Source organism: Zootoca vivipara, chromosome 1, assembly GCF_965207765.1.
Source record: "Zootoca vivipara chromosome 1, rZooViv2.hap1.1, whole genome shotgun sequence".
Classification (NCBI taxonomy): domain Eukaryota; kingdom Metazoa; phylum Chordata; class Lepidosauria; order Squamata; family Lacertidae; genus Zootoca; species Zootoca vivipara.
In genome coordinates this window covers 10,399,027-10,413,053 of record NC_142582.1, presented here as the reverse complement: position 1 = coordinate 10,413,053, position 14,027 = coordinate 10,399,027, and the positions used below count along the sequence as shown (strand labels likewise).

Sequence of the window (14,027 nt, the reverse complement as noted above, 5' to 3'; positions counted from 1 at the left end):
CTAGTCTTATGAACAGAAAAGTACGGTAATTTATACTTGCATCTACAGAAAGGATCTGCAATGATTATTTATTGCTGCATTATCTCTCCTTCCATTGATTTAATCACCTCAACCCCCACATTGGAAAGAAATGGGTAGTTCTGAAGGTATAGTCCATTTCTAAATACTAACAGCTGCCGAATGACTTTGTTCACACTGGAAGAGATCTTACCTTCAAGAGAGCCTGAAGCCACGGAGATCTCAGCAGGTCATACAAGACACCGACTCCATTGACATCCCTCTTATAGAACAGACTCAGTTCATGCAGGACCAGAGACAGAACATGCGATAAACCTAGCCCACAGACAACATGCGTTATTGCTGATGGCATCATTTCCACACCCAAGTTACAGCTGCAATCGAACCCCCATTGCAAAGCAGGTTTATTATCAAAATCGACAAACTTTTGGCTGTTTGCAATGATCAAATCAAACAAAAGCAATTGAAATAGCTCAACACAGTGGATGCTTCAAGTGGTTTCTCCAAACTGAGCTGAAAATTGGTTGTGTATTTCTTGTCTTCCTAGATAATAAAAAGCTTAGAGCTTTGCCTAAAGCCAAGAGCCAAAGGATTCTTGTTCTGTGGCTGTTCACCAGTGGGGCAGACCCAGTGACCAACATGGGGAGAAGAATGTCATTATTGGACCGCTTTGCTAATGCTGTCTGTTTTGAAACCTGAGACTGTGTAATATAAAAGGGTGTTCCTTGGACTTGGCAGGGGCACCCTAGACCCAGGTTTTCATGATTTGTTAATAAGTTAGCATTTCAATTTTATAAACATTTTAGTAGTGGATTTGTCACATTGCCTTTAATTTCTGAAGGCATCTTTATTAGTTGTTAACTTTAGAAGAAGAAAAAAAGGATAAGATGATGAAACACCTAGGTAGTTAGGGACTTTGTATCTCTATGCCTAAATCTAAACAAAGCAGAATTTATTCTCTTCTCATTTCTCAGCTGTTATCATCAACATAATTTCTCTTTAAATATTTACATATTTTATACCCCGCAGGACAGCTTCATAGAATAAAACAATCCTCTAAAATAAGCATCAGCCATAAAATTACTACATCAGATTAAAATGCAATGGAGCAGCAATATAAATACCTAAAGTACATTGGCTGAAATACCAATGTAAAAGAAACTGCATTATTCCCATTGGGATATCAGTCTCATACAAAGGTCCAAAGGCATATGATGAATTTATCTTGTTGACGCTAAGCCGATCTGATCAGACCAGTGGCTGATTGGGAGACTGCCTAGGAACTCTCCTTTGGGTTTTGAGCTCAGTCTCAAGTCTAGCCATTAGGCCTTTTGAAACAGATGTAAACATTTCAATTAAAATAGGCATATATTTTCAAACAGGCAACAGGCTTTCTAGTTTGTACAACTGGACAACTCTGGTATGGTGGTATACAGTTGCACAGATGTAAGTGAAAAGAAGAGGAATACGTATCTACTATTACATTCATCTATTTTTTTTTAAAAAAGAGAATAAATCAATGGGTCGCACCATTTTCATGGCTACGCAACACTGCAGCTTTCTCCATCTTCTCCCTCATCCTTGGAGTTTCTGCACGTTTCTCCGAGTGGATCATCTGAGCTGCATAAAACCAGAAGCCGAACTGGAAAACAAAGCAAAAGAAATAGTTTATATAGTTAAATACGAGTCGTTAAAAACACATTAGAATCAAGACCGCAGGGAATTGAGGTGGATGCAGAATACCTTCTTTGAAGTTTAACTGTTAGATGTGTAAAATTTTGGAACCCTATGTCTGGAAGACAGTGGTACCTCAGGTTAAGGACTTAATTGGTTCCGGAAGTCTGTTCTTAACCTGAAGCGTTCTTAACCTGAAGCGAACTTTCCCACTGCAAGTAATGGAAAGTGGATTGATCCATTCCAGACGATGAAAAACACCCCCTAAAACAGCAATTTAACACATTCTACTGTATAACGAGACCATTGATCATTGACTGAGGGAGGGAGGGAGGGAGAGAAGGAAGGAAGGAAGGAAGGAAGGAGAGGGAAAGGGAAAGGGAAAGGGAAAGGGAGGGAGGGAGGGAGGGAGGGAGGGAGAGGGAAGGAAGGAAGGAAGGAAGGAAGGAAGGAAGGAAGGAAGGAAGGAAGGAAGGAAGGAAGGAAGGAAGGAAGGAAGGAAGGAAGGAAGGGGTGAGAGAGAGAGGGAGGAAGGAAGGGGTGAGAGAATGAGAGAAAGAGAGAGAGGGGAAGGGTACCTACCAAGCCTGCTCCTGCAAGTAGGGGCAGCATGATCAGCACCCCGAAAAGAGCCGTGGCTACCCCCCCACTCTTGCGAAGGGGTTGTGCCCGTGCCTGAGTCCAGGGGGATATCTGAATCCAGGGGGGACACCTGGATGGTGGACATAGCCTGTTCCCGGCTTTCCGCCTATCCAGGTGTTCACCCTTGGCTGACCTATGCTGGTGCCTTGGGTCAGCACTGCCTGCAAGGGTGCAGGGAGCTAGTCAAACCAGAGCCTATGCAACCACTCACTTTCTGTAATCAATAAAGTTGTGGCCTAAATTATGCCAAAAACCAAACCAAAATTTGAGTCAAGTGTGAATTTATTTAGCGGGGTGGTCTCTGGGTCTGAACACGCAAAAGCAACAGCAACTAAAGGAAAGTTCGCCATGACCATGTTAGAGAATGCATGGATAACGTTAAATCAAAAACCTATAAAAAGGACTTGGGTTTCAGAACAGAATATGTAATGTGAAAATAGCAACTACAGAAAAGAGGGGGCTACATTGCTCACTATTTCAAAAAGGCAAGTGCCAAGAGAGCTATGCATGCAAACTCAATCTATTTTAAGGAACGGGTAAAAGGAGAGAATATATTTCTCTAATATAGAGAAATCAGTCCCTAATTTGCTGTGAAAATGCTGCTAGAGGGTCACTGGTGTCAGAAGTGGTTTCTGGAAGGGGTAAACAAACAGATAAAATAAGCAGCCTGCTTATTTTTGGAGTCCTCTCATCCTTTCCCAGAACAGATGATTTTGGACAGCTTGTGGTTCTGAAAGTACCATATAAAGTCTTCAAAAAATAATAAAAATTATCCAGGTTCTTTGGAGGCAAGTTCAGCAAGACTCCTGGTCCTTTTGTGAAACTTCTCACTATCCGAGCTTGCAAGGAATTGCTCAGCTCCTAGTTAAAAGCAGTCATTGACCAGCTGAATTGCTTGAGGTAGAATTCTTTCATCTCACTTAGAAAACACCATCACTGTATAAAGCAGCAGTAGAAATGTATATACAAGCCAGTTGTGCCACGACAATCACTCTCCAAGCTCCCCTTAAAAAAAGGGGGTGCAAGCAATATAACGTTATACCAACCTGGAACAGAATATGTTGTATAATTTCTTATCTTCGGGTTTATCCACACAAGACAGCAGCCATTTTCCGTGGCTTTGTTCTGCAGCTGTATTACCTCAATCTTCTTATCGGAGGCAAAGGAATTACTGTCACTTTTACTGCCCTTCTTAAGAACTATATTTAGAACTTGCTTCCTTTCTTCTGCTGTTCTGCATACTCCACTGTCATTAAAAGATAGCTAAGGAGAAGAGAGAGAGATGGGAGGAAGATGCAAGTGGCAGGCCCAGTTGGGAGGGCGTGGAAAGCTGTGTGCAGCAGGCATGTATCCCTGTGTCTGAAAAGTTAATACCATAAGATGGCAAATCGCTGCCGATAGCAGATAAGGATAAAAAGGGGAGGGCATGTGAGAGGGAAGAGAGGGAGGGGAAAGAGGAATGGCTTGATAATGCAAACATGTGCCAGAGGAAGGAGGCTGGAGAAGAGGTGGGGGAGACAACAAGCGGCGTGGGATTTTGTACTTTGTGGCTGTTTCTTGCGTTCCTGGGGTGAGGCAGAAGTGATGGAATGGAACTGTTGCTTTGTATCTTTTAAAAGCAGCAGCAGCAACAGCAGCAACAACCAGTGCTTTTTTTTCTAAAAAAATGTTTAGGGGTACTCTTATTTTGACTCACCATTTTTATCATTTTATCACCATTTTATAGTTCAAATCGGGAAAATTAAATACAGTAAATGGACAAAAGTACAAAGATTCACAAAATGTTTAGGGGCATGCACACACACACGCCCAGGAAAAAAAGGACTGCTAATAATAATAACTACAGCAACGATAATAACCCCACACCCCAAGTATTGGTTGTGAAATTTCTCTCTAAGATGGCGAGAGTGTGAGTTTTAGTAGGTTCCTAACCAAAACTGCAAGATTCCTTTAAAAGTAAAGGCTGCAGACACACCAGAGCTATACCCTCCAAAATTTCTCCAATGAAAACAGGGACGTCCCATTCCATAATGATAATTTTACTATTTATACCTTACTCATCTGAGTGGGTTGCACCAACTACTCTGGGCAGTTTCCAAGAGATATGAAAACATAACAAAACATTACACTTTTTTTTTTAAACCATCTTCCCTATACAAGATTGCCTTCAGACTGCTCGGGAGTCCAATAACTCCATACCCTCCAACATTTCTCCAATGAAAATAGGGAAAAGCGGGACATTCCGGGATCAAATCAGAAACCGCGACGGCTTCTCTAAATCAGGGATGTCGCTGGAAAATAGGGACACTTGGAGAGTATGAAATTCCTAGGACCCTTAACAAACCGCAGTTCCCAGAATTATTGGGGAGGGCATCACATGCATTGAATACATGGTGTCTACGCCATTGCCTTTAACAGTTATATATTATTTGCACTTTTGTACACAAACACAGCTCTGTCTGCTTCTGATTAATGTTTCCTTCCAGGTTTTCTTCCCACAAACCTGCACCACAATATTCATTTAGGTCTCCATCTATTTCCTAATTTCTTCATACAGTAGCTTCAGTTGCAGTTGCTGATATGTCGATATGGGGTAAATTCACAAACGCTCCTTTGACAACTCTATCTGCTAAGCAGAAGTAATCTGCCTATTTATCGCCAGCATTCAAACAAAGGAGTTATATAAATCATATCAGAACCATCCATTTCCTAAAAATACCAAACCATATGGGACAGCCAGAGTCAAGAAAGCTGGATAAAAATGGCAATGAATAAATCATTCGGAATAGGAGGAAAGCCCTTGTTGTTTTAAATAAATAAATAAATAAATAAATAAATAAATAAATAAATAAAATAAAGCAAGCCTTTCTCAACCTTGGGTTGTCTAATTTTTAGATTATCTAATTTTTGAATTTCTATCCTGCCTGACAAAACTAATTGGTCTGTGCTAGGTTATCATTTGATTAGGCACCATCTAGAAGCAGGGATAGAAACAAACAGATACTATACTTTCCATAACTATACAGGTAACAGAGGTGACAACTTGAATACAAGTTGGGGCGGAGGGGGGGTAGATCACAAGACCCAGCACACACACGTAATTTGAATGGTAATGCCCATAAACATGGGGGGGCAGTCCCTTCAAGTATTTTATTGGGGGACGGAGGGACCTCAGCCCCTAGGAGTTGGCTCCTATGACAGGTAGAAATGGAACCATGCAGAAAATAACTAGGTTTAGATCATTCAGTTTTTGACACGCCAAACAGAGGGGATTTTGTTGTTTTGTTTTCAAAGGTAAAATACTGTTCAATGAATAGCAATCTGTATATAATATAATCTGCTTACACATTTTTAATACTGCTCATCCAATATAATGAATTTTCCTAGAAGAAGAGTTTGGATTGGATACCCCGCTTTATCACTACCCGAAGGAGTCTCAAAGCAGCTAACATTCTCCTTTCCCTTCCTTCCCCACAACAAACACTCTGTGAGGTGAGTGGGGCTGAGAGACTTCAGGGAAGTGTGACTAGCCCAAGGTCACCCAGCAGCTGCATGTGGAGGAGTGGGGAAGTGAACCTGGTTTGCCAGATTACGAGTCCACCGCTCTTAACCACTACACCACACTGGCTCTCCTAGCCTTTGGTAAGAGTTCTTTATGGCTTGGGGAGAAATCAGCAATCAATTAAACAATGAAACATATTAATTACATAGAGAGGAATGCAGATTTAGGACTCAATACTCAAATTCCCTTGGCGTGCAGAACTTCAGAGGACTAGGCATAGCAGTTCCAGAACTGAGCCCTAAAACAAACATGCATAAAACTCATCCAAGCTTATCCTCTCACACTCCTGTATCACGGAAAAGGGGAAGGCATGTGCGCCCTTCTGCGTAAGAGAGCCTGTGGTTCATGCATGTGCACTGTCGCCACCCAGCTTAATGCCTCTCTCTCTGCTTTTCTCACCTTTCTAATCTGACTGCTCACCTCCTCCCAGGGAAGATGCTGCAGCAGAGCTTAGACCCTCAGCTCCACCCCGCGTCACAGTTGTGTGTCTGAGTAATCCAACTGACACAACACAGCCTGGGGAAGAAGGCACTCTGCCAGCATGGGCATCTTGATCTGCCTCACATGCTCAAGGTCACCCGGCATCCTATTTGGGGGATTCCAGAAAGATGAAAAGTCTGCCTTCCAAACCCTTCCACAGATCATTCATTCATGTCCCTATTTTCCAGGGACAGTGGCAGATTTAAAGAAGCCATCCCGGTTTCTGATTCGATCCCAGAATGTCCTGCTTTTCCTTAGGACAGGCATGTCCAAAGTCCGTTTCGGGGGTCTAATCCGGTCCTCCCCTCAGTCGGTTCACTTCATCAAATCTGGCCCTCTTTGGAAAAAGTTTGGGCACCCCTGCCTTAGGACATCCCTATTTTCATCAGAAAAATGTTGGAGGGTATGGAGTTATGCGACCACTGAGCCAAGGAGAAAAGTAACTAGCCTTTAGAAGACATCTGAAGGCAGCCTTGTACGGGGAAGGTTGTTTTTTTTTTTAAAAACCAATGCTTGACGTTTTATTATGTTTTATATACAGTGGTACCTCGGGTTACAGACGCTTCTGGTTACAGATGCTTCAGGTTACAGACTCCGCTAACCCAGAAATAGTACCTCGGGGTAAGAACTTTACTTCAGGATGAGAACAGAAATCGCATGGCGGCAGCGGCGGCAGGAGCGAGAGCCCCCATTAGCTAAAGTGGTACCTCAGGTTAAGAAGAGTTTCAGGTTAAGAACAGACCTCCAGAATGAATTAAGTTCTTAACCCGAGGTACCACTGTATGTTGAAAGCCCCCAGAGCGGCTAGGGCAACCCAGTCAGATGGGTGGGGGATAAATAGTAAATAAAATAATAACAATAACAATCTGACATCCCTAGTGTCATCAGCGAAATATTGGAGGGTGTGATTTATGTGGTTGCTAACAGGCAGCATAGTCTTGTATCTTGTTGAGTTCACTTTCCTATGGAGAAACACAGGGTGGGAACTAATACAACTTCAGGGGGAAAGTACTGTTGCCAAAACAAATATACTTTCAGACACAGAAAGAAGAAAGGTTGCCATGACAGTCCTAAAAACATTTCCAAGTTCTTCAGTTGCTGTTTATCAGGCCTACCACATACTTGAGATTTTGACTGTACAAAACTGAATCTTAAAAGTGCGGGTAGCCTAATTATATATTTTAAAAAAACAGTCTAGTTCAGTTAAGCAGGCCACAGGTTTGCACCCTCTCCTGTCCTTTCCATGGCGAGAGGAGATTAAAAGTATCTGCTTTCTATTTTTAAATAAGTATACAGTAGTTTATTGTTATATTTGAAAAGGACATCATCAAACCATGACCCTGGCTTATTTCAACAAATCATAGCTATGTAGAAGGGAGCCTGAAGCTAGCTGCTATTTGTACATATATGCCCAAATAGAAATGAAACAAAAATGCCGGGTAGATAGGAATAAACATGCTCAGGTGTCAACAACACAATACAGTACCTGAAGCTGTCAGCACATCAAGCTACATCCAAATAGTTTTCCTTATGCGCACATTTCTAAAAAGAACACTTGATGGTATCATGAAACAATGAAGAAGGACAAAGTAAGCCTCTAACCCCAAAACAGAAAAGAAAATTCTATTTTGCAAAGGAAACTAAGTCTTATTAAATGTAGATAATTTGTGAATCTGCTTCCCATCATTATAAATGGGAGGAGAGACATGTGAACATTTCACAAATGACATAGAAGTGGAAACATATTGCACACTTCACAATCTGCATGAACCTTAACAAATATTTGTATAAATTAATATTCAGGTATATTAAGCTGAATGATTGCCACTAAAAGAGACAAATGCCGGAGACATGATTCCACCTGTGCTAATTTGTTTCATCTAGGCTTGTCCCATAATCAGAAACACCTGGATTTCAATAGTATACAAAATCAAATTGATTATCTATGGAACTCTTAATAATTATCCGAAGACATTTGAAGGACATAGTAACTCCCAATGAAAGGGAAATGACTGTATGTTTACTGGCAGTCAACCAGGTACAAATGGAAAAGGATTAACTTCCCTTTTCTACCTAAAAGAGTTCAACTCCTTTGAAAATTACATTTCTATGATCGTCCTTTATTTTTACAATTTCAAAGGATTCTAGACCCCCATTTTTGGTTGAACTATGGACCTTATTCGTTTATCATCAAGTCTCACAAGAAAAAAAAACACCACTTACTAGGTATTAAACTGCAGTTCAATTTCACAGCTACTGCGGAGAAATTCTTCTACAGGATGCCTTGCTGATTCTGAAAGGGACCAGAAGTTCCCATCAGAATTTACAACAGTCCAATCTCCTAGAATTGCCTAGAAGGAAAACATTGACTGGTTATTAGTAACTTAAGTCACCTCACTGCTCTAGCTAATCTAGGGACATCCTTTCCTTTTTAATCTGCAGAAACGTAACCAGCACGACTCTTTTTATCAAGGAGAGAACAAAGCTTCTTAACTGTTATCTCACTTAAAACTTGGCTTGAAACATATTTTTTTTTGTCTAATTATATTGTACTTTCTTCATTTGGAAACCCATTCTAGCATATGGATAGATCTGATTGCCTGTGGGTTGTTTTTTTTCAAATTAGAAGCATGAGGCAATGAATAAAGATATTTATATTTAGGTAGCTGTCCTTTGGCAATACACCCATATAGGCGAATGGAAGATATTCAAGTTCAGAGTCCAAAGGAAGTAAGGCAATCTGTTTCATTATTAACCAGCAGCAACATTAAAGCTGCTACAGAGCTTTCAAATGCAGCTCAAGATACTGAAACGAATCTATGCCCGTAATTATGGGATTCTCTTTAGCTAATCATGACCTCATAATGAAATGGCCTAGGAATAATCCAACTCAAAGACACGCAAGGGGCTTCTAGCAATTACTGATCTAAAGACAATTAAAGCATAGCATTCCACAAAGGAGTTATGAAAAGCAGGGTAGAAATATTTTAGGGTTTGGACATTTTAAGATGCAACAGCTGTACTAGATTGTAAGCTGCATTGCTTCAAAATATGCTAAGCTCCTGGTTAAGTGGGGGTTAAGTGGGAATCTGGGCTTCTGCCCCAAAAGCCTATCCTGATGGCATGGCTGGGGATCGGTGTTCATACTGAGGGTAAAACAATCCCATATTCAACACCAGGAATGTCAGAGAATTTTGATGAAAACAGAAATACAGTAGTAGTGGAAACGACCAATTGCTGCTCATTTGTCCCATGTGTGGAATGTGTGGAATGCAAATATGATCTACTGTATGTTGTGTTTTTTTCTCTCAAAGCAACTTACAATTATAAACGCATACATAATATAAAATACTTTTAAAAAAAACATTTTGGCTACAAGGAGATTCCTTACCCTTTTAATTCCCTCCCTCCTTTTATACTTAGGACAGTGCTAAATGCCCATTTCCAAATTGTAAAATGCCTCTGTGTATGGCATGTCTGATGTAGGGGCCATGTATCATTTAAAATAGAAGCTTCAATCAATGTTTCCAATTTTGTGCATTTCCAAGACTTTTTAAGTAGCTGGTTAAGATCTCGCTCAGAAGGTTTGAGACAGAGAAATAATCTTGAAAAAACAATTTGAGAAGAATGAAAACAAAATGTCAAAATTATGCTTAAGTCTCTCTCATGAGATATTTCTTGGTATAATTTTGAGTTTTTCTCAAATTAATTATTCAAGATTGTTTCTCTGTCTCAAGCCTTCTGGGTGAGTTTTCCAGCTGTTTAAAAAGTCTTGGAAATGCACAATCAGAACCCAACTCCTCTCTCATTTGAGCCAGAGATTTAACCTGGTTGTTAGAAATCCAGTCCATAAATCTCAATGCCAACTAGCTGCCAATTGGAGAATCAACTTACAGTACCATTTTTATTAAATTGTGGGTGGTATAAAATGGAGGTAATTGGGGAAGTTGATGGGAAACGATAACTTTTAAGGGTGTCTGGTACCTTCCACAGAGCTGTAACTCACAAATGTTTAACAAAAAAACCCACCTTGGAGTGATCAGGGAATAGCACCCAAATGGAATTTGTATTAATTGCCACAAAAGAAATCACAGAATTATTCTTTATTACTTTATTATGAAAATTGCTCCATTTACAGCCACTGATCCCACCATATTTTTTTTAATAAAGGAGCTACACAAAAGCCATGATTCATTTCCAGAAGTTATCTGCATTGTCTGTATTAACTCGTTAATTCAACTAGAATATTTTTCATATCTCCCACATCTGTGACAGACATAGTGAAGAACAGCACCTGTTTTATCCAAGATGTCAGCTAACATTATCCACATACACCAAAGGAAAAGTCACAAGAACAATGGCATGAAAGTTCTGTGGCTTTCTTCTTTAAACAATACTTCAACAAAAAAATAACATCTGAGCAAAAAAAAAGTGTTTCCTTCCACCGAGCAGGAAAAGCAGAAGACAGGTACTCAAGGTCCCTGCATGCTAAGCCAGCATCTCAGGTATGACCAAGCATATACTTATTCTGGCAGACCACATTGCTAGCCTTCTGTAATCTGTGGTTCACATAATGAAACTGCTCCAGTCACATGAATTGTATATTCAGTACACCTTAAGTCTTGGATTGCCATGGATCAGTAGTAGTATGAAAGCCATGAGTTCTGTAGACAGATCTTAGTGGATACACAGATCCAGGCAGTTTAACTTAGAAAGACACTGAGTGGTTCCATAGTGCACTTCAATCCTCCAGAAGCACAGAGAGTCTCTTCAGAATAAGAAGCAGCATACTTCCAGACTATGCTTTTATATGAATTCCATGTAGATGTCACACTACACATTGCTTTTGTGAAGAGATGGGAAAAAACACTTTGCCACTTTGAAGGACAAATATTTTCTCTCCAAGAGCTGCCTTGAAAAACATATTTTTGCTTCTTATAGATTTTCTTTTTCCCCATTGATATTGGGCTTTGCTTTTTCTCTTTTTTAAAGGCCTCAGAACTGCATCCGCCGCATAAAGATTCTCAGTCCATTGTAAGTGCATTTCTGTGAAGAAGACTAAAGCTGTGTTCATTGGTGATTCTATATTTAGGTGAATTCTTTAGGTGAGCTTCTCGTGTTGAATCTGGTAATAACATGCCTGCAAATAAGTTTTTTTATAAAAAAAAAATGACAATTAGCGTTCTTTTATGTGGGTTGGATCCAGATTAAGCTAGTTTATTATTTTTATTTAACAGGATTTATATACATTTTAATCATCAAAACGTTTAAGGTGTTTACATGAAATATAATATTAACAATAAAATCAGTTATCAGCAAGTTTGCATAGCTCTGTGGTTTTCAGATATCCTAGTTAGCAGCTATTGCTGATTACAAAGATTAAGGACTAAAGGTAAGGACGTTTTATTTGCGATCAAAGCAGGTGATAGATCTGACTGATAGTTCAAACAAGTCTAAATATAAATGACGTATACAGAAGAAAATAAACAATTAATGTCTTAAATAAGGATATTATTTATAGGCTTGCCTTCAGAGTGGTGAACATAATGCCTTGCTCCCCATGTTGGAGATATGGATCCATGAGGTCCTCAATCAAATGCACTTCAGAACCCAAATTCCTGATCCTGCCACAAAAAGGGAACAGCTGTTTAAGTCAACCAGCCACTATTTCACAAGGCTTCACCAAGAGTACAGAGTGCACACCTATCAACATTGAAATACAAAAGGCAGGGTAACAAGATAGCTATTCCCCAGACCAAAGGTATATCCCCCCTCATATAACAGATGAAGTATTGTGATACTGCCACTGGATCAGAGCCAATAGTGGTGTTATCTCAACCCCATGTAATCAATAAAATGTGAGTGGGACACGCTGATTTAGTCAACTTAGACCCAGAACTCTGTTTAATTAAGCATTTCACCTATCTTGGCTCAGTTGCTAGAGCATGAGATTCTTAACCTCAGGTTCATGGGTTAGAGCCTCACTTTGGGCAAATGTTTCCTGCATTGCAGGGGGTTGGACTAGATGTCCCTTGTGGTACCTTCCAACTCTACAGTTCTACGATTCTATGAGTATTCATTGCAATTACAAATGACAAGATTCACTGCATTTGCAAAAATAAAAAAATTGCCCACCTGGCTCGTAGCACCACATACAGAAAAACAGGAAACAAATCATCCATCGACCAAAGGAAATCCTCATGAAGACTCTCAAGGACGCTCTGTGAGATCTCCTCAAAAGTCTGCTGGATCACCTTCAGTTTGTCAGCAGGTGTAAAAGTTGTACTATTAGGAAGACATTTTTTAAGAAAGCAAAATAAAAGCATTTGTGATGCTGGCAAGGCAAATTCTTGAAAGATTTCAATAATGCAGTAAAATAGTTGCTAGCGAATTCTGTATTTTCTCTAACACGAAAATCAGACACACAGCCAGAGTTTCCACTTTGAAGAAAACAGTAGTTTCTGATACCTTGATGCAGACAGAGGATTTACCTATACAGAGATGAAAGCTGTCAAAAAGCCAATACAATAGACCTGTACCTTTTAATTTGGCACATAAATGAAAGCAAGAAATAGGCTGAAGAACAAAACTCTGGTGCTTTTCATATGCCTTGGACTACAACTCCCATCAACCTTATCCATAGTGGCCAATGATCAGGGATGTTGGAAGTGGCAGTCCAAAATATCTAGAGGGCTCCAGTTGGGGAAGGCTGTCCTACACAGTGACATACAGTGACAATTGTGATATATTATATGCTTCCAACACACTCGGCAGTAAGTTTCTCTGTGTACAATGAGGCTTGCTTCCTAGCAAATGCGTTACCACTGAAGCCTAAGACCACAAACCTCAGATCACCAAGTGGAAGTAGCGCTACTGACTAGGACCAGAAAGACAGGACAATAAAGAGTCTATGTTCAAGATTACCTGATCTGTTGTAAGCACTCCACTGCTGAAGCAAAACAGGCATCTTTTGTATTTGGCAATACCTAAGCATAAGAACGAAACCCTGTGATTATGATTTCTAACAGTGTATTGGATAGAATAATTCAGCACACCAATTTCAGAAGTAATCAGAGATGCTGGATTAAGACTGCAATAAATCTTAACTTCTGGAGCACCAAAATAGTTCAGTTTCTGCATGAATTCCAGTTTAGAGAAGGCTACTTCAAATGGAGGGGGAGAATGATATTTTCAACAGTGCACATCAGGGCTGTGAGCTTTATGCTTTAGTTCTCTTACATTTAGGGATGCTTGAGGAATTTGATTTCTGTCAGCTGCAGTGCAAACATACCCAATCCTCACCACCTAGATTAATGTTCCGATTAGAATGTTATTATATGTGACATAAGTAAAGTTTCAATTCTGAACACCTCTGAATTTAGCTACTCAGTTCTTGGTTTCAGGGGTGGTGGTGTTTTCACATGCATAGGTTAGGATAAAACTTATTTTAGCCATGGGTACATTGTGAGAATTTTTAAATTTTTATTTTATGATAAAATGTGTACTGTATTCAAACAGATTGTTTGTAGGGTTTTTTTTTTAAAAATGTGCCTAACGTGGAAACAAGACAGAACAGACTTATGAATGAACACATGCAAAATTGACAGGGAGTTTGATTGCTCTGCCCATCGCTACTTCTATATTGAAAATA

At 39.8% G+C, this 14,027-nt stretch overlaps 2 protein-coding genes across 10 annotated transcripts in view; both read right to left on the bottom strand.

The window, feature by feature from the left end:
* The window catches only part of MPP4 (MAGUK p55 scaffold protein 4), a 33,659-nt gene extending 24,916 nt beyond the window's left edge, over positions 1-8,743 (bottom strand). For 5 of the 6 annotated variants that reach the window (XM_088672829.1, XM_088672646.1, XM_088672710.1 and 2 more), the window contains exons 1-4: positions 8,600-8,743; positions 3,381-3,597; positions 1,549-1,660; positions 212-333 (exon numbers count right to left, since the gene is read on the bottom strand). In XM_088672829.1, coding sequence (XP_088528955.1) covers positions 212-333; positions 1,549-1,633 — 207 coding nt within the window. In that variant the 5' untranslated portion in view covers positions 1,634-1,660; positions 3,381-3,597; positions 8,600-8,743. Of the gene's footprint in view, positions 1-211; positions 334-1,548; positions 1,661-3,380; positions 3,696-8,599 lie in introns of those variants that run through there. The other variant, XM_088672679.1, reaches the window with a different exon arrangement.
* A 1,721-nt stretch (positions 8,744-10,464) lies between these two features.
* The window catches only part of ALS2 (alsin Rho guanine nucleotide exchange factor ALS2), a 44,506-nt gene continuing 40,943 nt past the window's right edge, over positions 10,465-14,027 (bottom strand). For all 4 annotated transcript variants that reach the window (XM_035137331.3, XM_035137352.3, XM_060281808.2 and 1 more), the window contains exons 31-34: positions 13,301-13,362; positions 12,512-12,661; positions 11,904-12,000; positions 10,465-11,516 (exon numbers count right to left, since the gene is read on the bottom strand). In XM_035137331.3, coding sequence (XP_034993222.2) covers positions 11,478-11,516; positions 11,904-12,000; positions 12,512-12,661; positions 13,301-13,362 — 348 coding nt within the window. In that variant the 3' untranslated portion in view covers positions 10,465-11,477. The remainder of the gene's footprint in view (positions 11,517-11,903; positions 12,001-12,511; positions 12,662-13,300; positions 13,363-14,027) is intronic.